This window comes from Oncorhynchus tshawytscha, linkage group LG29, assembly GCF_018296145.1.
Source record: "Oncorhynchus tshawytscha isolate Ot180627B linkage group LG29, Otsh_v2.0, whole genome shotgun sequence".
Lineage (NCBI taxonomy): Eukaryota > Metazoa > Chordata > Actinopteri > Salmoniformes > Salmonidae > Oncorhynchus > Oncorhynchus tshawytscha.
In genome coordinates this window covers 33,947,246-33,973,309 of record NC_056457.1, presented here as the reverse complement: position 1 = coordinate 33,973,309, position 26,064 = coordinate 33,947,246, and the positions used below count along the sequence as shown (strand labels likewise).

General features: G+C 45.1%; 1 protein-coding gene across 2 annotated transcripts in view; it reads left to right on the top strand.

Moving 5' to 3' along the window:
• Positions 1 to 24,746, top strand: part of LOC112238617 (nuclear receptor coactivator 2) — a 173,599-nt gene extending 148,853 nt beyond the window's left edge. For both annotated transcript variants that reach the window (XM_042308401.1, XM_042308400.1), the window contains exons 20-23: positions 113 to 365; positions 3,110 to 3,287; positions 4,553 to 4,748; positions 23,377 to 24,746. In XM_042308401.1, coding sequence (XP_042164335.1) covers positions 113 to 365; positions 3,110 to 3,287; positions 4,553 to 4,748; positions 23,377 to 23,388 — 639 coding nt within the window. In that variant the 3' untranslated portion in view covers positions 23,389 to 24,746. The remainder of the gene's footprint in view (positions 1 to 112; positions 366 to 3,109; positions 3,288 to 4,552; positions 4,749 to 23,376) is intronic.
• Positions 24,747 to 26,064: the final 1,318 nt, after the last annotated feature.

Genomic DNA, 26,064 nt, shown 5'->3' with positions numbered 1-26,064 from the left:
CACAGGAACCAGATAATAATTAAAATACCAGTATTTTAATTCACCAGAAACCAATGATCATTTTGTTGAAGTTGTTCAATCTAACTCCGTCTCCTTTTCTTTCTCTTCCCAGGGGACCATCAATGCACAGATGTTGGCACAACGGCAGAGAGAACTCCTCAACAACCACCTGCGGCAACGCCAGCTGGAGCATCAGAGACAGCAGCAGCAGCAGCAGAGGAACATGGTGATGAGAACCCAGGGACTCAACCTACCTCCCAATATCGCCGCGGCGGCTGCTGCAAGTGGCCTATCAGGAGGCCTGAGTAACCCTCGGATCCCACAGACCACCAATCCCCAGCAGTTCCCCTACCCACCCAGCTACGGTACCAGTACAGGCCCAGGCCTGGCCACACCCCCTCCTCTCTCCCCTCTACCAGCCCTTTCTCCCCCATCTCGCCCAGCCTGCCCTCCTCTCACCCCTCTACCAGCCCTTTCTCCCCCATCTCGCCCAGCCTGCCCTCCTCTCACCCCTCTACCAGCCCTTTCTCCCCCATCTCGCCCAGCCTGCCCTCCTCTCACCCCTCTACCAGCCCTTTCTCCCCATCTCGCCCAGCCTGCCCTCCTCTCTCCCCTCTACCAGCCCCTTTCTCCCCCCATCTCGCCCAGCCTGCCCTCCTCTCTCCCCTCTACCAGCCCTTTCTCCCCCATCTCGCCCAGCCTGCCCTCGTCTCCCCCCCATCTCGCCCAGCCTGCCCTCCTCTCTCCCCCCCATCTCGCCCAGCCTGCCCTCCTCTCTCCCCCCCCACCAAGCCCTGCATGGCTCTTCTTCCTCCCAGATGATGATGATGATGATGGGGGGGATCAGGACAGTTTGGGGACGTAGTCAGCCCTCATGTACAGCAGCTCAGTGCCTTTCAGTTCCCAAACTCAGGTACTACGGTCTTACAACCCACCAGCCACCCCCCCCTACCCCAGGGGTGTGTCTGTCCAGCCACCCCCTACCTCAGGGGTGTGTCTGTCCAGCCACCCCCTACCCCAGAGGTGTGTCTGTCAAGCCATACCCCCTACCCCAGGGGTGTGTCTGTCCAGCCATACCCCCTACCCCAGGGGTGTGTCTGTCCAGCCACTCCCCTACCCCAGGGGTGTGTCCGTCCAGCCACTCCCCTACCCCAGGGGTGTGTCTGTCCAGCCACTCCCCCTACCCCAGGGGTGTGTCTGTCCAGCCACTCCCCCTACCCCAGGGGTGTGTCTGTCCAGCCACTCCCCTACCTCAGATTTAATAGCCAATCCTGATTGGTCCTCCTGATTTAATAGCCAATCCTGAGTGGTCCTCCTGATTTAATAGCCAATCCTTATGGTCATCCTGATTTAATAGCCAATCCTGATTTAGGCCATAAAACATATGTTCCACTAGAGGGCAGTAGATTATCAGGAAATGATACCATACAAAGTACATTTAGCAGACAGACACCCTTATCAATTATATATATATATATATATATTATTTTTTTTTTAATTTTTAAAAATAATTTTATTTAACCAGGCAGGCCTGTTGAGAACAAGTTCTCATTTACAATTGCGACCCAAGATAAAGCAAAGCAGTTCAACACATTTAACAACACAGAGTTACACATGGAGTAAACAAACATACAGTCAATAATACACATGGAATAAAACAAACATACAGTCAATAATACAGTAGAAAAATAAGTCAAAATACAGTGTGTGCAAATGTAGTAAGATAACAGTCAGTGCGTTCAACTAAGGTACGTAAAGACAAGTAAAAAAACGTTCCTTTATAAATCAGCTCAGTCCGTGTTATTAGTAAGAGAAGAGTTATGTGATAAACACAACCTTTTACGTACATTGTAAATACAAGTATTTTCATTTTTTACAGGATGTTACCGTGCTGGTTGTATATTTTATTGGGACTTTGTAATGCTGCTTGATGTGACTGAATGTCCCATTTAATGCATATCAATCAGATCAATATTTAATCAGACATAAATCTGATTTTAATCCCCCTTAGTCTCCCAGTGTAGTATGTAACCCCTGGTTAATCTGGAAAAATAGTCCTGTGTGACATAGTGTGGTGGTGGGTGGTGTGGTTGATCCCTCTCTCTCACCTCTCTCTCGCCCCCCATCCTTGCATTCCTCCACTCCCTCTATCCTCGGCTGCTCACACTAAATATGTGTTTGTGTGTGTGTGTGTGTGTGTGTGTGTGTGTCCCCAAAAATGGCACCCTATTCCCTACAGAGCCCTCTGGTCAAAGGGGAGTGCACTATGTAAGGAATAGGGTAGAATTTGTGTGTGTGTGTGTGTGTGTGTGTGTGTGTGTGTGTGTGTGTCAACCATTGAGAGGACATTTTTGTATTCTGTCAGAGAGGTAACTGAATATGAATGAATCCTTTTTGTTTTCAGTCAGTGGTTTGTTTTCCTGTTCTGAGAGAGTATATACTGTGTGTTTGTGGCTGTTTCCATCAGGTGTACCTGTGTCGCTGACTGTCCTTTAACCTTGAGAGTGCTGGGAGGGAATGTACTCATTTCTGTTCAGTTTAAATCGGTCAGGGACCGACACACACATTAATATAATCAGTCTGGAAAGATGTTTCAGTTACAACATATGTAGCACTTTGCAATTGTCTTTCACTGAAAAAGAGAGTCTTACATTTAAATGTATTTTTTAATTATTCTGATTATTATTATTATAAAATGTATGGATACCTCAGTGTTAGAGCGGTGTTTTTAGATGGTGTAGGCCAAGGTGAAGTCGCCCCTAGGCACTGACCTTGGGTCAGTTTAGTATTTTTCCCAATGGGTACAAGTTTCGGTCCCCCCCCAACCACACAGATCTACACAGCTGATTTTAAAATAATCAACTCATCATTAAGCTTCGATTATTTGAATCCGTTGTGTAGTGTTGGGGGGGAATAGTGTGCACGCCTTGCGGTCCCCGAGACCGAGTTTGGGAAACACTGTGTAAAGGTTAGAATTGGGGAATAGAAAGCTGATCCTAGATCTGTACCTAGGGAAACATCACCCAGGAGCATTCTAGACCAGACCTGTTTGACCTTTAACCCCCCTCCCCCTCCCTCAGTACTGACCCCTGACCTCTAACCCTACCAGGTATGTCCCAGCAGCCTGACGGAGGGTTTGGGGGTCAGGCCACGCCCCAGAGTCCCCTGTTGTCCCCCAGGATGGCCCACGCCCAATCCCCCATGATGCAGCAGCAGGGCAACGCCAATTTCCAGGCGTCGCCTGACCTAAACGGTTGGCCGCCCCAGGGGAACATGGGAGGAAACAGGTGAGTGAGAAAGAGGGGGGCCACAGGGTTGGGCTGTGAAAACCTGTACAGTAAAACTGTCCCAATAATCAGAGGTCAAAGAGAGAGCTCATAGAGAGCTCATAGAGAGCTCATAGAGAGCTCATAGAGGGCTCATAGAGGGCTCATAGAGGGCTCATAGAGAGCTCATTCTTTATTACAATGTTTCTTATCAGATATTCAGTTGTCTGTAGATGTTAACAATCTGTCTACAAATATTAGCTCTCTCTCTCTTGGTCTTTATCTCTCTCTCTCTTGGTCGTTATCTCTCTCTCTATCTCTCATTTTCTCTCTCTCGTTATCTCTCTCTCTCTACCTCTCATTTTCTCTCTCTCATTTTCTCTCATTTTCTCTCTTGGTCTCTCTCTCTCTTTGTCTCTCTCTCTCGTTATCTCTCTCTCTCTCTCGTTATCTCTCTCTCGTGATCTCTCTCTCTCGTTATCTCTCTCTCTCGTTGTCTCTCTCTCGTTGTCTCTCTCTCGTTGTCTCTCTCTCGTTGTCTCTCTCTCGTTGTCTCTCTCTCGTTATCTCTCTCTCTTGTCTCTCTCTCGTTATCTCTCTCTCTCTCTCTCTCTCGTTGTCTCTCTCTCGTTGTCTCTCTCTCTCTCTCGTTATCTCTCTCTCTCGTTATCTCTCTCTCTCGTTATCTCTCTCTCTCGTTATCTCTCTCTCGTTATCTCTCTCTCGTTATCTCTCTCTCGTTATCTCTCTCTCGTTATCTCTCTCTCGTTATCTCTCTCTCGTTATCTCTCTCTCGTTATCTCTCTCTCTCTCTCTCGTTATCTCTCTCTCGTTATCTCTCTCTCGTTATCTCTCTCTCGTTATCTCTCTCTCTCTCTCGTTATCTCTCTCTCTCGTTATCTCTCTCTCTCTCTCGTTATCTCTCTCTCTCGTTATCTCTCTCTCTCTCGTTATCTCTCTCTCTCTCGTTATCTCTCTCTCTCGTTATCTCTCTCTCTCGTTATCTCTCTCTCTCTCGTTATCTCTCTCTCTCGTTATCTCTCTCTCTCTCGTTATCTCTCTCTCTCTCGTTATCTCTCTCTCTCGTTATCTCTCTCTCTCTCGTTATCTCTCTCTCTCTCGTTATCTCTCTCTCTCGTTATCTCTCTCTCTCTCTTATCTCTCTCTCTCTTGTTATCTCTCTCTCTTGTCTCTCTCTCTCTCTCTTCTCTCTCTCTTGGTCTCTCTCTCTCTTGTTATCTCTCTCTCTCTCTCTCTCTCTCTCTCTCTCTCTCTCCTTCCTCCAGTATGTTCAGTACTCAGCAGTCTCCGCCTCAGTTCACCCAGCAGCAGCAGACCAACGGTGGTGCGGCCATGTACAACGGCAACGGAATGAACCTCAACGTCTCCATGGCTACCAACGCCAGCGGCATGGCCCCCGTGGGTCAGATGGCCGGACAGATGATCACCTCGCCTGGAATGACCTCAATGGGACAGGAACAGGTAAGGTACACAGACAAAGTCATTCGTAGACAGTTATAACCATTCATAAGCGTACATAGGGACAGGTGAGCCTCACCTCGCCTGGGATGACCTCAATGGGACAGGAACAGGTAAGGTACATAAAACAGACAGATAGGACAGGATGAACTTTAATGTCCCCAGGGGAAAAATAGTATTAAACACAAGGTACTGGTGTATATAAAATAGACGCTGTACGTTACACACTACACATAATACATACATTATCTATATGAGAAACATAAGCATACTTACGTTTACATAGTGTTTGTATGCACATGAATGGCCTATGAAGTCTGAACCTGGGACGAGGAACAGGTCAATTACATAGACGTACACTTACCAGACAGTTTATTAGGTACACCACCCCCGTTTACTAAAATGGATCGCTCGTACAGACAGTGGGTCACGTGACTTGTTATATAAAGCAAGCAGACAGGCATCGAGACATTCAGTTACTGTTCCATTGAACGTTAGTATGGAGTAAACAAGTGACCTAAGAGACTTGCGGTACGATCGTCGGTGCCAGGCGCGTGCCGGTTCCAGTATCTCAGAAACGGCCTCCTGGGCTTTTCACACACGACAGTGTCTTAAGGTTTAATGTCGAAGGAGAATGGCAAGAATCGTGCAAGCAAACAGAGGGGTCACAGACAGATAAATAACAGTGGTGTGCAGAACGACGTCTCGGGGAACGCACAACTCGTCGGTTCTGGTCACGGATTGGCTATTGCAGCAGACGACCACCCCAGGGTTCCACTCCTATCAGCTAAAAACAAGAAGAAGAAGAAGCTGCTCCAGTCGGAACGCCATCACCAACACTGGACAATATGAGGAAAAGGAAAAACATCACCTGGAACATGACAGTTCAGTTTACCTGAGTGTCCTGGTCAGTCCCCAGACTTCAACCCTATAGAGCATAATGAGATGATAGGGAACGGGCTGTTAGCAGCATGATGTATCGCCGTCCAATCAGCAGTAAATGTGGGATGCCTTTCCGTCAGCATGAACCGACATCCCTGTGGAACATTTTTCCGACAACTTGTTGAATGTCCCGAATAATTCAGGCCGTTCTGGAGGCGAAACAGGGGTCTGACCGAATACTAGATGTTCAAAGCTGTCATCAAGACAAAGGGTGGCTACTTTGAAGAATCTAAAATAGAAAATATACTTTGATTTTGTTTATCACTGTTTTGGTTACTACATGACTCCATATGTGTTATTTCATAGTTTTGATATCTTCACTATTATTCTACAATGTAGAACATAGTAAAAAGAAGACGAAAAAAAAACCTTGAATGAGTAACTGTGTCCAAACTTTTGACTGGTACTGAACATATGGTTTGTATCGCCTATAGGACTCTACAGTCGTGATATCTGTATATATATTCTCATATAGACAGTATAATGTGTCTAATGAGGGGTCAGGCCATCTCCGTGACCCCTGAGCAGACCACTGTGTTAGGGGTCTAATGAGGGGTCAGGTCATCTCCATGACCCCCAAGCAGACCACTGTGTTAGGGGTCTAATGAGGGGTCAGGTCATCTCCGTGACCCCCAAGCAGACCACTGTGTTAGGGGTCTAATGAGGGGTCAGGTCATCTCCATGACCCCTGAGCAGACCACTGTGTTAGGGGTCTAATGAGGGGTCAGGTCATCTCCGTGACCCCCTAGCAGACCACTGTGTTAGGGGTCTAATGAGGGGTCAGGTCATCTCCATGATCCCTGAGCAGACCACTGTGTTAGGGGTCAGGCCATCTCCGTGACCCCCGAGCAGACCACTGTGTTAGGGGTCTAATGAGGGGTCAGGTCATCTCCATGACCCCCCGAGCAGACCACTGTGTTAGGGGTCAGGTCATCTCCATGACCCCTGAGCAGACCACTGTGTTAGGGGTCAGGTCATCTCCGTGACCCCCGAGCAGACCACTGTGTTATTTCATAGTGGTGATAAACCTCGGTCTTATTAGCTGGTTGTAAATCAGTGGCGCTACAGAACAAGTCCAACTCACGACTTTCCCAGAAGCACTCTGAAACACACACAGAATGAAGCCCGTAGGGGTTCTGTAGCAGTTAACCGTCGTATCGGGTCCCCGAATGGGATAAAAGCTTTGTGTTTCTTTACTTCACCCCAGTGTCTGCGTATTGGGTGCAAACACTTCGTTGGGCCCCTTCTCCCTACGACTCATCTAGTGAATAATTTAGTCTAATGAGAGCTGTATGATGTAATACTGCTAGCTAGTTATGGGGCTTGACCTGGGCTGATACGTTAGATAATGCTATATCGTAATTGGTAGTGTGCACTTAGTTTTAAGACCAGACAGATTAGTACGCACGTGTAGCTGCCAAAATAAAGGAAACACTTGAGTAAGTAAGGGACACGAATATTGAAAGCATGTCCAGTTGAACTCAGACGTTTACCTACACCTTAGCCAAATATATTTAATCCTAGTAACAATTCCCTGTCTAAGGTCAGTTAGGATCACCACTTCATTTTAAGAATGTGAAATGTCAGAATAATTGTAGAAAGAATGATTTATTTCAGCTTTTATTTCTTTCATCACATTCCCAGTGGGTCAGAAGTTTACATACACTCAATTAGTATTTGGTAGCATTGCCTTTAAATTGTTTAACTTGGGTCAAACGTTTTGGGTAGCCTTCCACAAGCTTCCCACAATAAGTTGGATGAATTTTAGACCATTCCTCCTGACAGAGCTGGTGTAACTGAGTCAGGTTTGTAGGCCTCCTTGGTCGCACACGCTTTTTCAGTTCTGCCCACATATTTTCTATTGGATTGAGGTCAGGGCTTTGTGATGGCCAATCCAATACATTAACTCTGTTGTCATTTTCCCACAACTTTGGAAGTATGCTTGGGGTCATTGTCCGTTTGGAAGACCCATTTGCGACCAAGCTTTAACTTCCTGACTGATGTCTTGAGACGTTGCTTCAATATATCCACATAATTTTCATCCCTCATGAAGCCATCTATGTTGTGAGGTGCACCAGTCCCTCCTACTGCAAATCACCCCCACAACATGATGCTGCCACCCCCGTGCTTCACGGTTGGGATGGTGTTCTTCGGCTTGCAAGCTTCCCCCTTTTTCCTCCAAACATAACGATGGTCATTATGGCCAAACAGTTCTATTTTTGTTTCATCAGACTAGAGGACATTTCTCCAAAAAGTATGATCTCTGTCCCCATGTGCAGTTGCAAACTGTAGTCTGGCTTTTTCATGGCGGTTTTGGAGCAGTGGCTTCTTCCTTGTTGAGCGGCCTTTCAGGTTATGTCGATATAGGACTCGTTTTACTGTGGATATAGATAATTTTGTACCTGTTTCCTCCAGCATCTTCACAAGGTCCTTTGCTGTTGTTCTGGGATTGATTTGCACTTTTCGCACCAAAGTATGTTCATCTCTCGGAGACAGAGCGAGTCTCCTCCCTGAGCGGTATGATGGCTGCGTGGTCCCATGGTGTTTATACTTGAGTACTATTGTTTGTACAGATGAACGTGGTACCTTCAGGCATTTGGAAATTGCTCCCAACGATGAACCAGACTTGTGATTTTTTTTTCTTAGGTCTTGGCTGAGTTGTTTTGATTTTTCCATGATGTCAAGCAAAGAGGCACTGAGTTTGTAGGTAGGCCTTGAAATACATCCACAGGTACACCTCCAATTGACTCACATGATGTCAGTTAGCTTCTAAAGAAGCTTCTAAAGCCATGACATCATTTTCTGGAATTTTCCAAGCTGTTTAAAGGCACAGTCAACTTAGTGTATGTAAACTTCTGACCCACTGGAATTGTGATACAGTGAATTATAAGTGAAATTATCTGTCTGTAAACAATTAATGGAAAGTTTACTTGTGTCGTGCAGAAAGTAGATGTCCTAACCGACTTGCCAAAACTATAGTTTGCTAACAAGAAATGTGTGGAGTGGTTCGAAAACTAGTTTTAATGACTAACCAACCTAAGTGTATGTAAACTTCCGAGATTCTGTAGCGAATCCTGAGACGGTGTTTTCCACCACAATCAAAACTCTAAATTATAGAATGTCTCGTCGAAGAATGGTGTCACAGCCCTCTAATAGAATCTATGCCAAGGCGCATTGAAGCTGTTCTGGTATCCGATTAAGACACGATGTTAGTGTTTCCTTTATTTTCACAGTCGTTTGCGTGTGTGTATGCGTGTGTGTTTAGCAGGGAGATAAGAGACTCTCGGGCCAGACCTTTACAATCTGCTAAATAAAATAACCCTCTGATGGACTTGAAGTCCCCACAGAGCTGTCCTTTAGAACACAGGCTATGTTTAGAACACAGAGCTGTCCTTTAGAACACAGAGCTGTCCTTTAGAACACAGGCTATGTTTAGAACACAGAGCTATCCTTTAGAACACAGAGCTGTCCTTTAGAACACAGGCTGTCCTTTAGAACACAGAGCAGTCCTTTAGAACACAGAGCAGTCCTTTAGAACACAGAGCAGTCCTTTAGAACACAGAGCAGTCCTTTAGAACACAGAGCAGTCCTTTAGAACACAGAGCTGTCCTTTAGAACACAGAGCTGTCCTTTAGAACACAGAGCTGTCCTTTAGAACACATGCTGTCCTTTAGAACACAGAGCTGTCTTTTAGAACACAGAGCTGTCCTTTAGAACACAGAGCTGTCCTTTAGAACACAGAGCTGTCCTTTAGAACACAGAGTTGTCCTTGTACCAGTGTACTCAGACAAACAGTAAGTGGATGTTGTCGGGGTAAATGCCATGCACCATCAGCATTTCATTACGGGTGAACAACATTCATGCCATGCACCATCAGCATTTCATTACGGGTGAACAACATTCATGCCATGCACCATCAGCATTTCATTACTGGTCATCAACATTCATGCCATGCACCGTCAGCATTTCATTACTGGTCATCAACATTCATGCCATGCACCGTCAGCATTTCATTACTGGTCATCAACAACAACATTCATGCCATGCACCGTCAGCATTTCATTACGGGTGAACAACATTCATGCCATGCACCGTCAGCATTTCATTACGGGTGAACAACATTCATGCCATGCACCGTCAGCATTTCATTACGGGTGAACAACATTCATGCCATGCACCGTCAGCATTTCATTACGGGTGAACAACATTCATGCCATGCACCGTCAGCATTTCATTACGGGTGAACAACATTCATGCCATGCACCGTCAGCATTTCATTACGGGTGAACAACATTCATGCCATGCACCGTCAGCATTTCATTACGGGTGAACAACATTCATGCCATGCACCGTCAGCATTTCATTACGGGTGAACAACATTCATGCCATGCACCGTCAGCATTTCATTACGGGTGAACAACATTCATGCCATGCACGTCAGCATTTCATTACGGGTGAACAACATTCATGCCATGCACCGTCAGCATTTCATTACGGGTGAACAACATTCATGCCATGCACCGTCAGCATTTCATTACGGGTGAACAACATTCATGCCATGCACCGTCAGCATTTCATTACGGGTGAACAACATTCATGCCATGCACCGTCAGCATTTCATTACGGGTGAACAACATTCATGCCATGCACCGTCAGCATTTCATTACTGGTCATCAACAACAACATTCGTTGCATGATGTCAATGTGGTTGTGGTTGTTTAATTTCTCTTTTCTCATTCTGTCTTTTTTTCTCGTCGTTCTAGTGAAGAGGTGGTGTGTCATGTTGTTGCTTTTAAACCTAATGAACTAGTATAAATATTTAACCAATCAGCAGCAGTTTGTCTCGTGAGCACTTCAGCCTGTTGCTATACGTTTAAAGTTACTGCTGTACATGTCACTTGATTTATTCCGACACTATCGGAATTACACTGGCACTTAAACCATGTCAATTATTCAAACCGTTGACCATTAGAGGAGATTAGTTGTACTCACTCTTTTGTCGGTTTGTTCTTTATATAATCTGTTATTTAAGGGTGTTTTTACACTCGGCCCCTTTTTTTGTCAACTCTTTTTTTTTTTGTGCGGTGTGAACTCAGACCTCTAACCCCTCACACTAGACTACTGTCATAACCCCTCACACTAGACTACTGTCATAACCCCTCACACTAGACTACTGTCATAACCCCTCACACTAGACTACTGACATAACCCCTCACACTAGACTACTGACATAACCCCTCACACTAGACTACTGACATAACCCCTCACACTAGACTACTGTCATAACCCCTCACACTAGACTACTGTCATAACCCCTCACACTAGACTACTGACATAACCCCTCACACTAGACTACTGACATAACCCCTCACACTAGACTACTGACAACCCCTCACACTAGACTACTGACAACCCAACCCCTCACACTAGACTACTGACATAACCCCTCACACTAGACTACTGACAACCCCTCACACTAGACTACTGACATAACCCCTCACACTAGACTACTGACATAACCCCTAGACTACTGACAACCCCTCACACTAGACTACTGACATAACCCCTAGACTACTGACAACCCCTCACACTAGACTATTGACATAACCCCTAGACTACTGTCATAACCCCTCACACTAGACTACTGACATAACCCCTCACACTAGACTACTGACATAACCCCTAGACTACTGACAACCCCTCACACTAGACTACTGACAACCCCTCACACTAGACTACTGACATAACCCCTCACACTAGACTACTGACATAACCCCTAGACTACTGACAACCCCTCACACTAGACTACTGACAACCCCTCACACTAGACTACTGACATAACCCCTAGACTACTGTCATAACCCCTCACACTAGACTACTGTCATAACCCCTCACACTAGACTACTGACATAACCCCTCACGCTAGACTACTGACATAACCCCTCACGCTAGACTACTGACATAACCCCTCACACTAGACTACTGACATAACCCCTCACACTAGACTACTGACATAACCCCTCACACTAGACTACTGACATAACCCCTAGACTACTGACAACCCTCACACTAGACTACTGACATAACCCCTAGACTACTGTCATAACCCCTCACACTAGACTGCTGACATAACCCCTCACACTAGACTACTGACAACCCCTCACACTAGACTACTGACAACCCCTCACACTAGACTACTGACATAACCCCTCACACTAGACTACTGACATAACCCTACTCATAACCCTCACACTAGACTACTGACATAACCCCTCACGACTACTGTCATAACCCCTCACACTAGACTACTGACATAACCCCTCACGCTAGACTACTGACATAACCCCTCACGCTAGACTACTGACATAACCCCTCACGCTAGACTACTGACATAACCCCTCATGCTAGACTACTGACATAACCCCTCAGACTACTGACATAACCCCTCACGCTAGACTACTGACATAACCCCTCACGCTAGAGACTACTGAACATAACCCCCCTCACGCTAGACTACTGACATAACCCCTCACGCTAGACTACTGACATAACCCCTCACACTAGACTACTGACAACCCCTCACACTAGACTACTGACAACCCTCACACTAGACTACTGACATAACCCCTCACTAGACTACTGACAACCCCTCACGCTAGACTACTGACAACCCCTCACACTAGACTACTGACAACCCCCTCACACTAGACTACTGACATAACCCCTCACACTAGACTACTGACATAACCCCACGCTAGACTACTGACATAACCCCTCACGCTAGACTACTGACATAACCCCTCACCCTAGACTACTGACATAACCCCTCACCCTAGACTACTGTCATAACCCCTCACGCTAGACTACTGACATAACCCTCACGCTAGACTACTGACATAACCCCTCACACTAGACTACTGACATAACCCCTCACACTAGACTACTGACATAACCCCTCACGACTACTGTCATAACCCCTCACACTAGACTACTGACATAACCCCTCACGCTAGACTACTGACATAACCCCTCACGCTAGACTACTGACATAACCCCTCACGCTAGACTACTGACATAACCCCTCACGCTAGACTACTGACACCCCTCACCCTACTCACGCTAGACTACTGACATAACCCCTCACGCTAGACTACTGACATAACCCCTCACACTAGACTACTGACATAACCCCTAGACTACTGACAACCCCTCACACTAGACTACTGACATAACCCCTCACGCTAGACTACTGACATAACCCCTAGACTACTGACATAACCCCTAGACTACTGACAACCCCTCACACTAGACTACTGACATAACCCCTCACACTAGACTACTGACATAACCCCTAGACTACTGACATAACCCCTCACGCTAGACTACTGACATAACCCCTCACGCTAGACTACTGACATAACCCCTCACGCTAGACTACTGACATAACCCCTCACGCTAGACTACTGACATAACCCCTCACGCTAGACTACTGACATAACCCCTCACGCTAGACTACTGACATAACCCCTCACGCTAGACTACTGACATAACCCCTCACGCTAGACTACTGACAACCCCTCACGCTAGACTACTGACATAACCCCTAGACTACTGTCATAACCCCTCACACTAGACTACTGACATAACCCCTCACACTAGACTACTGACATAACCCCTAGACTACTGACATAACCCCTAGACTACTGACATAACCCCTCACACTAGACTACTGACATAACCCCTAGACTACTGTCATAACCCCTCACACTAGACTACTGACATAACCCCTAGACTACTGACATAACCCCTAGACTACTGACATAACCCCTCACACTAGACTACTGACAACCCCTCACACTAGACTACTGACATAACCTCTAGACTACTGGCATAACCCCTCACACTAGACTACTGTCATAACCCCTCACACTAGACTACTGGCATAACCCCTCACACTAGACTACTGACATAACCCCTCACACTAGACTACTGACATAACCCCTAGACTACTGACAACCCCTCACACTAGACTGCTGACATAACCCCTCACACTAGACTACTGACAACCCTCACACTAGACTACTGACATAACCCCTCACACTAGACTACTGACAACCCCTCCCACTAGACTACTGTCATAACCCCTCACGCTAGACTACTGACATAACCCCTCACGCTAGACTACTGTCATAACCCCTCACGCTAGACCACTGACACAACCCCTCACGCTAGACTACTGTCATAACCCCTCACGCTAGACTACTGACATAACCCCTCACGCTAGACTACTGACATAACCCCTCACGCTAGACTAACCCCTGAGACTATAACCCCTCACGCTAGACTACTGACAACCCTCACGCTACACTACTGACATAACCCCTCACGCTACACTACTGACATAACCCCTCACGCTAGACTACTGACATAACCCCTCACGCTAGACTACTGACATAACCCCTCACGCTAGACTACTGACATAACCCCTCACGCTAGACTACTGACATAACCCCTCACGCTAGACTACTGACATAACCCCTCACACTAGACTACTGTCATAAGCCCTCACACTAGACTACTGACACAACCCCTCACGCTAGACTACTGTCATAACCCCTCACGCTAGACTACTGTCATAAGCCCTCACGCTAGACTACTGACATAACCCCTCACGCTAGACTACTGACATAACCCCTAGACTACTGACATAACCCCTCACACTAGACTACTGACATAACCCCCACACTAGACTACTGACATAACCCCTAGACTACTGACATAACCCCTCACACTAGACTACTGTCATAACCCCTCACACTAGACTACTGACATAACCCCTAGACTACTGACATAACCCCTCACGCTAGACTACTGACAACCCCTCACGCTACACTACTGACATAACCCGTCATGCTACACTACTGACATAACCCCTCACGCTAGACTACTGACATAACGACTCACGCTAGACTACTGACATAACCACTCACGCTAGACTACTGACATAACCACTCACGCTAGACTACTGACATAACACCTCACGCTAGACTACTGACATAACCCCTTACGCTAGACTACTGACATAACCCCTCACGCTAGACTACTGACATAACCCCTCGCGCTAGACTACTGACATAACCCCTCGCGCTAGACTACTGACATAACCCCTCGCGCTAGACTACTGACATAACCCCTCGCGCTAGACTACTGACATAACCCCCTCGCGCTAGACTACTGACATAACCCCTCGCGCTAGACTACTGACAACCCCTCGCGCTAGACTACTGACATAACCCCTAGACTACTGACATAACCCCTCGCTAGACTACTGACAACCCCTCACGCTAGACTACTGACATAACCCCTCACGCTAGACTACTGACATAACCCCTCGCGCTAGACTACTGACATAACCCCTCGCGCTAGACTACTGACATAACCCCTAGACTACTGACATAACCCCTCACACTAGACTACTGACATAACCCCTCACACTAGACTACTGACATAACCCCTAGACTACTGACATAACCCCTCACACTAGACTACTGACATAACCCCTAGACTACTGACATAACCCCTCACACTAGACTACTGACATAACCCCTAGACTACTGACATAACCCCTCACACTAGACTACTGACATAACCCCTAGACTACTGACATAACCCCTCACACTAGACTACTGACATAACCCCTCACACTAGACTACTGACATAACCCCTAGACTACTGACATAACCCCTCACACTAGACTACTGACATAACCCCTCACGCTAGACTACTGACATAACCCCTCACGCTAGACTACTGACATAACCCCTAGACTACTGAAATAACCCCTCACACTAGACTACTGACATAACCCCTCACACTAGACTACTGTCATAACCCCTCACACTAGACTACTGACATAACCCCTAGACTACTGACATAACCCCTCACGCTAGACTACTGACATAACCCCTCACACTAGACTACTGTCATAACCCCTCACACTAGACTACTGACATAACCCCTAGACTACTGACATAACCCCTCACGCTAGACTACTGACATAACCCCTCACGCTAGACTACTGACATAACCCCTCACGCTAGACTACTGACATAACCCCTCACGCTAGACTACTGACATAACCCCTCGCGCTAGACTACTGACATAACCCCTCACGCTAGACTACTGACATAACCCCTCACGCTAGACTACTGACATAACCCCTAGACTACTGACATAACCCCTCACGCTAGACTACTGACATAACCCCACACTAGACTACTGACATAACCCCTCACACTAGACTACTGACATAACCCCTCACACTCTACTGACATAACCCCTAGACTACTGACATAACCCCTCACGCTAGACTACTGACATAACCCCTCGCGCTAGACTACTGACATAACCCCTCGCTAGACTACTGACATAACCCCTCGCGCTAGACTACTGACATAACCCCTCGCGCTAGACTACTGACATAACCCCTCGCGCTAGACTACTGACATAACCCCTCGCGCTAGACTACTGACATAACCCCTCACGCTAGACTACTGACATAACCCCTAGACTACTGACATAACCCCTCACACTAGACTACTGACATAACCCCTCACACTAGACTACTGACATAACCCCTAGACTACTGACATAACCCCTCACACTAGACTACTGACATAACCCCTAGACTACTGACATAACCCCTCACACTAGACTACTGACATAACCCCTAGACTACTGACATAACCCCTCACACTAGACTACTGACATAACCCCTAGACTACTGACATAACCCCTCACGCTAGACTACTGACATAACCCCTCACGCTAGACTACTGACATAACCCCTAGACTACTGACATAACCCCTCACACTAGACTACTGACATAACCCCTCACACTAGACTACTGTCATAACCCCTCACACTAGACTACTGACATAACCCCTAGACTACTGACATAACCCCTCACGCTAGACTACTGACATAACCCCTCACACTAGACTACTGACATAACCCCTCACACTAGACTACTGTCATAACCCCTCACACTAGACTACTGACATAACCCCTAGACTACTGACATAACCCCTCACGCTAGACTACTGACATAACCCCTCACGCTAGACTACTGACATAACCCCTCACGCTAGACTACTGACATAACCCCTCACGCTAGACTACTGACATAACCCCTCACGCTAGACTACTGACATAACCCCTCACGCTAGACTACTGACATAACCCCTCACGCTAGACTACTGACATAACCCCTCACGCTAGACTACTGACATAACCCCTCACGCTAGACTACTGACATAACCCCTCACGCTAGACTACTGACATAACCCCTCACGCTAGACTACTGACATATGTGATCTATAGGCTAAGAGGGAGCTGTTTATTCAATTGTGGGGTTTGAACATTATGAGAAGGCAACAACATGCTGCATTTGGTGTGAATCACAACTTTGGGTACAAGATCAATTATAGGTCCTTGAAGGGGCAGAATCCTACATTGGGTGTACAATTTTCATTTACAGCATTATATAATCTGCAATTTATTCTATTTGCAATAATATTGACATGTTAATATCTTCTGATTTAACAATTGTCTCGTCTTTTAACTAAATGCAATCTATTAGCTTCCAAAGTAGGTATGTCTAGCTGTCCAATAACGCGTGCTGATGGAATGGCTTGCCCTGCACTTTGTAAAAAAAGGTTTGGGTTTGGGCCGAAAGGTTGCTAGATTGAATCCCCCGAGCTGACAAGGTAAAAATCTGTTGTTCTGCCCCTGAACAAGGCAGCTAACCCACTGTTCAGTAGGCTGTCATTGTAAATGAGAATTTATTCTTAACTGACTTGCCTAGTTAAATAAAGGTTAAATAAATTTTAAAAAAATAGATAAAGTGAACTGGCAGAAGAGTTGAGTCCTCATTCAAAGGCCAGGGTAGTGTGAATACAAAGATAACTAGTTATTTGCCCCCCCCGCCCGAGTTCACGTTAAAGAGGACAATATATGAAATCTGACCGCGCCTCCATCCTGCTTCTCCCCACCTATAGGCAGAAACTTAAGCAGGAATCACCCATGGTAAGGACTGTTCAAAGTTGGTCTGACCAACCAGTATCTAAGCTTATAGATTGTTTTTGATCATGCGGACTAGGTCGATGACTGGGTTCATCAGGAAGTGGACAGAGGATGTTGTTGTGACTGGGTTCATCAGGAACTGGTGTCGTGTCTTTACTATTATTAAATTGAAGACTTAGTTGTTATCAAAGATTCTCTGTAATTAGTATTATGCGATCAAACTGATTAATCATGTAACCGTAAATAACTAGGAAGTCGGGGCACCAAGGAAAATATTCAGATTACAAAGTTAAAATTTCCCAATATAACCTTTCAGATATGTTCATATCTGATCAATAGTCTTCTGATTATTGAATTATTTATTTTACCTCACGTTAGTCTCATTCCAAAAGTCTTAAATTGTTGGTTATCTACACGAACCCAGTCTTCACTATGAGTCATCCATATATCAATTGTCTTAAATCATTTATTTTTTACTAACTAAGTAATTCACAGAAATGCATAAACAAGACAACAAAGTAAATATGGTTACAAGAAATGATAGGAGAATGTGCCCTAGTGGGCTAAACCGGCATGGTGGCTTGTTAGACAAAAGGGGAAGTGGGGGTCGACTAAGAAGTCACTACAGAGTGATAATTATAACAATTGAAATGCTAATCCTTTACACATGAACGCTCACTCATTCGGGAACAATTGCAATCAATATATATATTTACACCTAGTGTGTCATCTTGATCGCTGTTGAAAAGTTTGTTTCTTTTGTAGAATTGTCTGTCTCTCTCTCTGTCGTGGTTATAGTGGATAGTTCAGAGTGACATTCATTCATGTTGTTATAGAATGGATGTTTCGGTGGTTGTCGTTCTTTGCGTTCAATGATACCGAATTCCTAGCTGCAGACTAGTAATTAATATCAAAGACTTGTTCTTATTCTGTTGGTATAGGTAGTCTAAGAGTTTAACAACGTGGTATGGTTAAAAGATTCAGCAATGGTCTGCAACCTTTGTCCTTCCGTGATTGAGAGAAACATGGTCTACTGAGAATTTCTCAAAATTGGGGTTTTATTCAGGAGTTGCAGAAAAGGGGCTGTCCCAGGATGCCTGACCCTAACTTGGCTCATGGGCGGTCCTCTGATTTAGTTCAACTCAAAAGGGAATTGGAGTTCCCTTCATTAAACAGTCCAAAATCACATTGCACAATTTTACAAACAGTATCATACTCACTCATTCATCTTATACAACAATTAGATGTAAACCTCATATCTGAGGCTATTATATAAACAGCGTTATGGTAATGTGGCCGCACCGTCTCCCATGAGCTTCCCCAAGTTGTAACAAACGGACCAGTTCGTAGCTGGATTCTTCACCGATCTTTTATACCTTCCCCGGAACGTAAACGTTCTTCGGACCTCAAGTTCTGTGAGGTGGAAGAAATTCCTTTGTTCTCTATGAAACTTCACTCTCTCTCTATACTGTGTGACCATGAGGCAGGGTCTTCCCTAGGAATTTACAACCTCATTCTGACCACAGCAGTCTGGTTGTAGAAGCAGAGAGCGGGGGATGGTGCTCGCTGTACCCAAAGAGGGCAACGTCATGACAGTGGACAGAGGATGTTATTGTGACTGGGTTCATCAGGAAGTGGATAGAGGATGTTGTTGTGACTGGGTTCATCAGGAAGTGGACAGAGGATGTTGTTCCTACTGTGATGATTAGAACTTATCCAAACCAGAAACTGTGAATAGATTGCAGCATTCGCGCAAAACTGAAAACGCAAACCACCACATTTAACCAAGGCAAGCTGCCTGGGGATGTGGATGTGTACAAGCAGTAGGACCTAGGACCTCCGTAACACAATCAAAGTGGCAAAACGTCAGTACAGAGACAAGAGTCTCAATTCAATGGCTCAGACACAAGACATATGTGGCAGGGACTCCAGACAAACAGATTATAAAGGGAAAACCAGCCACATTGTGGACACAGACGCCTCGCTTCCGGACAAGCTGAACACCTTCTCCCACTTCGAGGGAAACAACACAGGCCCCCGCGGACACAGCAGAAAATCGTGCAAGCTATAACAGGCCGGCCACAAACATGCAAATAATGGCGCAGTACAACAGTGGAACGCACAACTCGTCGGTTCTGGTCACTGATTGGCTATTGCAGCAGACGACCACCCCAGGGTTCCACTCCTATCAGCTAAAAACAAGAAGAAGCGGCTCCAGTCGGAACGCCATCACCAACACTGGACAATATGAGGAGTGGAAAAATATTGCCTGGTCCGACGAATTCCGGTTCCTGGTGCGTCATGCTGACGGCATAGTCAGGATTTGGGATAAGCATCATGAATCCATGGTCCCATATCCTGCCTGGTGTCAACGGTACAGGCTGGTGACAGTGGTGAATTGGTGTGGGAATTTTTTTTCTTCACTTTTGATACCAATTGAGCATTTGAGATACAATAGAGGTACATTTCCATGCCCCAAATAATTCAGGCTGTTCTGGAGGTAATGGGGGGTCTGACCTGGTACTAGATGGGTGTACCTAATAAACTTTCCATTTAGTATTTATTGTTTATATTCTGGACTCCGCTTCGGAAGCAAATTTCCTTCAATTCTATCCATTTTGCTATGGGGTTTTTACTGTGTATTTACGGTATATACTGTTTTCCTGACATAGCTCATTCTAATATTTATTTATTTTATATTTTACAGGATGAAATCTTTTGATGAACCATCTCGTTTTCAACACTATAGGTGCATAACAGTCTCTCTGGTTAGATGGCTGGGGTTTACCCTGGATGTTACTGTAGTATAACAGTCTCTCTGGATAGATGGCTGGGGTTTACCCTGGATGTTACTGTAGTATAACAGTATCTCTGGATAGATGGGTGGGGTTTACCCTGGATGTTACTGTAGTATATCTGGATAGATGGCTGGGGTTTACCCTGGATGTTACTGTAGTATAACAGTCTCTCTGGATAGATGGCTGGGGTTTACCCTGGATGTTACTGTAGTATATTTTTTTTAACCTTTATTTAACTCGGCAAGTCAGTTAATTAAGAACAAATTCTTATTTACAATGACGGCCTAGGAACAGTGGGTTAACTGCCTGTTCAGGGGCAGAACGACAGATTTGTACCTTGTCAGTTCTGGGATTTGAACTTGCAACCTTCCGGTTACTAGTCCAACGCTCTAACCACAAGGCTACCTGCCTCCTCTACACTCTAACCTCTAGGCTACCTGCCTCTTCTACACTCTAACCACAAGGCTACCTGCCTCCTCTACACTCTAACCTCTAGGCTACCTGCCTCCTCTACACTCTAGCCACTAGGCTACCTGCCACCTCTACACTCTAACCACTAGGCTACCCTGCCGCTTCTACACTCTAACCACTAGGCTACCTGCCACCAGTTCATCTGACATCCTTATTGATAATATCTTTACAAATTCTTTGAATAATTATGATATTTCATGGGAAAATGTTTTATAATCAGACCGAAGTGGAGTCTGCTTACCAGAATTTTCTCACATCTGGTCTCAAACTAGTTGAATATAAAGTTTCTCACAAATCACAAAAAGTATAAGATCAAATTTTACTCTCCTACTTCGGGAATCCCCCCCCCCCAGAAAAAAGGAAATCGTCAATCAACTGTTGAATAATAATAATAATCAATCTACAACTATTCCATCTCAATGTCTTGTTGGAAATGAGACCTATAGTGATCCTGATGTTATTTCACATGAATAAAAAATTGTGAATGTGGATTCCTCTCTGTCAATTTTTTTTTTTTTAACTGATGTAAATCCATTGGATTATCCTTCTCTGATTACATTAAGGAACATGTCCCTGCTCTGCTTTGGTTTGATCCTCCTGGTGTAATGGAGGTGATGGTGTAGTGGAGGTGATGGTGTAGTGGAGGTGATGGTGTAATGGGGTGATGGTGTAATGGGGTGATGGTGTAATGGGGTGATGGTGTAATGGGGGTGATGGTGTAGTGGAAGTGATGGTGTAATGGAGGTGATGGTGTAATGAATATGTTTTCCTGTATTATTCCCCCGCAAACCCTACCACCCCTCCCCCAATTAGAGTAAACTAATAACCAATATATAATATAAATGTAAAATATATTTGTTTAGCACTTTTTTGGTTACTACATGATTCCATATGTGTTATTCCATAGTTTTAATGTCTTCACTATTATTCTAATCTCAGCAAAAAAAAGAAACGTCCTCTCACTGTCAACTGCGTTTATTTTCAGCAAACTTAACATGTGGAAATATTTGAATGAACATAACAAGATTCAACAACTGAGACATAAACTGAACAAGTTCCACAGACATGTGACTAACAGAAATGGAATAATGTGTCCCTGAACAAAGGGGGTTCAAAATCAAAAGTAATAGTCAGTATCTGGTGTGGCCACCAGCTGCATTAAGTACTGCAGTGCATCTCCTCCACATGGACTGCACCAGATTTGCCAGTTCTTGCTGTGAGATGTTACCCTACTCTTCCACCAAGGCACCTGCAAGTTCCCGGACATTTCTGGGGGAGTGTAATGTCAGGATGAGCCTGCTGGAAGGCTACCACATGAGGGAGGAGGATGTCTTCACTGTAACGCAGTGTTGAGATTGCCTGCAATGACAACAAGCTCAGTCCGATGATGCTGTGACACATCGCCCCAGACCATGACAGACCCTCCACCTCCAAATCAATCCCGCTCCAGAATACAGGCCTCGGTGTAACACTCATTCCTTCGACGATAAGCGCGAATCTGAACATCACCCCCTGGTGAGACAAAACCGCAACTGGTCAGTGAAGAGCACTTTTTGCCAGCCCTGTCTGGTCCAGGGACGGTGGGTTTGTGCCCATAGGCGACTTTGTTGCCGGTGATGTCTGGTGAGGACCTGCCTTACAACAGGCCTACAAGCCTTCAGTCCACTTTCTCTCATCCTATTGCGGACAGTCTAAGCACTGATGGAGGGATTATGCATTCCTGGTGTAACTCGGGCAGTTGTTGTTGCCATCCTGTACCTGTCCCGCAGGTGTGATGTTCGGATGTACCGATCCTGTGCAGGTGTTGTTACACGTGGTCTGCCACTGCGAGGACGATCAGCTGTCCGTCTTGTCTCCCTGTAGTGCTGTCTTAGGCGTCTCTCAGTACGGACATTGCAGTCCTTATGCCTCCTTGCAGCATGCCAAAGGCACGTTCACGCAGATGAGCAGGGACCCTGGGCATCTTTCTTTTGGTGTTTAATAGAGTCAGTAAAAAGGCCTCTTTAGTGTCCTAACTTTTCATAACTGTGAGCTATTAGTGTCTTAAAGACTGTTCCACGGGTACATGTTCATTAATTGTTGGGCGACCATGTTTAAACCCTTTACAATGAAGATCTTTGAAGTTATTTTGGATTTTTACGAATTATCTTTGAAAGTCAGGGTCCTGAAAAGGGGTGTTTCTTTTTTTGCTGAGTTTACAATGTAGATAACAGTAAAAAATAAAGAAAAACTCTTGAATGTGAGTAGGTGTCAAAACTATTTGACTGGTACTGTATGTTAAATGTGTATCTGTATCTGAAACAACTCTCTCTCTCTCGTTTTCATCTGTTTACAGAAATACTGCTGACCCTGGTGGAGCGTGTAGCCAACCAGCACCTTAATGCTAACACCCAGGATCCAATGAGCTCGCTGGTTCATCTTCAACCACCCAACCAATCTACCAACGGCTCTTTTGAGTGAACCTGGCAGTGCCCTGACTCAGCTCTGCCCAACCAAGCCTGACCTCTGACTTCACCTACCTGGCATCAGATCTATCCCCACTGGGGGGGGGGTCACCCAGGGTTCAAGGGGGGAGTGGGGGGATGGAGGAAAGATTGGACTTTTTACGTGTTCCAAATGGCACCCTGTTCCCTATATAGGGCCCTGGTCGAAAGTAAAGCACTACACAAGGAAGAGGGAGGCAACCCTAAAACGCCTATCCCCTCCTTAAAGGAGAACCCGTGAGCCAGCCTGTCTCTGTCCAGCTGCATTCACCGTAGTGTGACTTACTGTAGGCCCCTCCCCCTCTATTGTAGATCCCTCCCCCTATGGGTTGATTGACTGTAGGCCCCTCTCCATCTGCCTGGAGGTCCACCCCCTCTGGGTTGACTGACTGTACGCCCCTCCCCCCTCTAAATTGGCCCTTCCCCCTCTGGTTTGACTGAGTACTGGTGGCAGCGGTGGGATCCTCGTCAGATGAATGTATTCCTCTCTATGGACAAGTGGCCATTTTGCAATCTGATCTCATCTCAAACAATTTATACTTTTTTTTTTTTTTCCCCTGATCCCCTCTGATGTTCTAGAACATTCCTCTCGTGTTCCACAATGGCATCAAATGTTTACGTTTGGATTCTGGAGGGCAGCGGAGGGAGCGGAGCAGCCAACTAATTTCAGCCGGTTTTGCCTTTTTGCTGTTTTTGTTTTGATGATGATGATGATGATGATGATGATGATGATGACTACAGATGTTTAGGATAAAGACAAATGTTTTTTTTTTTTTTTTTTTTAAACACTGCAGATTATTGTTTTGACTGAAATAATGCTTTGTATGATAATTAGACTAATTTAGTCAAGAGGTTTATAAGTTTATTAAATTAAGTTTTATTTTTCTGTTTAGATTTTTTTGAAATGATCTTAGATTTATTTTTATTATCGTAGCAAACAACAGAAGACGAGGCAAAGTGAGGAAAAAGAGGCACTTTGTGTCGTTTTAAACTTGGCGGTTAAACTCTTTCTGGAAAGACTACTATACTCTATCACATTGAAATATTATGGATTCGACTTTGGTTCAGTAGTTTCATCAGAAGTTGTTGAATTACATCATGTGGTTGAAGACAACAGAAACAGACAGATTGTACATACTGTACCAGTTGACAGACAGATTGTACATACTGTACCAGTTGACAGACAGATTGTACATACTGTACCAGTTGACAGACAGATTGTACATACTGTACCAGTTGACAGACAGATTGTACATACTGTACCAGTTGACAGACAGATTGTACATACTGTACCAGTTGACAGACAGATTGTACATACTGTACCAGTTGACAGACAGATTGTACATACTGTACCAGTTAACAGACAGATTGTACATACTGTACCAGTTGGCAGACAGATTGTACATACTGTACCAGTTGGCAGACAGATTGTACATACTGTACCAGTTGGCAGACAGATTGTACATACTGTACCAGTTGACAGACAGATTGTACATACTGTACCAGTTGGCAGACAGATTGTACATACTGTACCAGTTGACAGACAGATTGTACATACTGTACCAGTTGACAGACAGATTGTACATACTGTACCAGTTGACAGACAGATTGTACATACTGTACCAGTTACCAGACAGATTGTACATACTGTACCAGTTGACAGACAGATTGTACATACTGTACCAGTTGACAGACAGATTGTACATACTGTACCAGTTGACAGACAGATTGTACATACTGTACCAGTTGACAGACAGATTGTACATACTGTACCAGTTGACAGACAGATTGTACATACTGTACCAGTTGACAGACAGATTGTACATACTGTACCAGTTGACAGACAGATTGTACATACTGTACCAGTTGACAGACAGATTGTACATACTGTACCAGTTGACAGACAGATTGTACATACTGTACCAGTTGACAGACAGATTGTACATACTGTACCAGTTGGCAGACAGATTGTACATACTGTACCAGTTGACAGACAGATTGTACATACTGTACCAGTTGACAGACAGATTGTACATACTGTACCAGTTGACAGACAGATTGTACATACTGTACCAGTTGGCAGACAGATTGTACATACTGTACCAGTTGGCAGACAGATTGTACATACTGTACCAGTTGACAGACAGATTGTACATACTGTACCAGTTGACAGACAGATTGTACATACTGTACCAGTTGACAGACAGATTGTACATACTGTACCAGTTGACAGACAGATTGTACATACTGTACCAGTTGACAGACAGATTGTACATACTGTACCAGTTGACAGACAGATTGTACATACTGTACCAGTTGACAGACAGATTGTACAGACTGTACCAGTTGGCAGACAGATTGTACATACTGTTCCAGTTGACAGACAGATTGTACATACTGTACCAGTTGACAGACAGATTGTACAGACTGTACCAGTTGACAGACAGATTTTCCTATTGATTTGGGCCTTTTCTCTTCTTTTACCTGGTCTTGACTGCCTCTGCTGTAAAAGCAGAGTGGTGTTTTATGTGTTTGTTTGA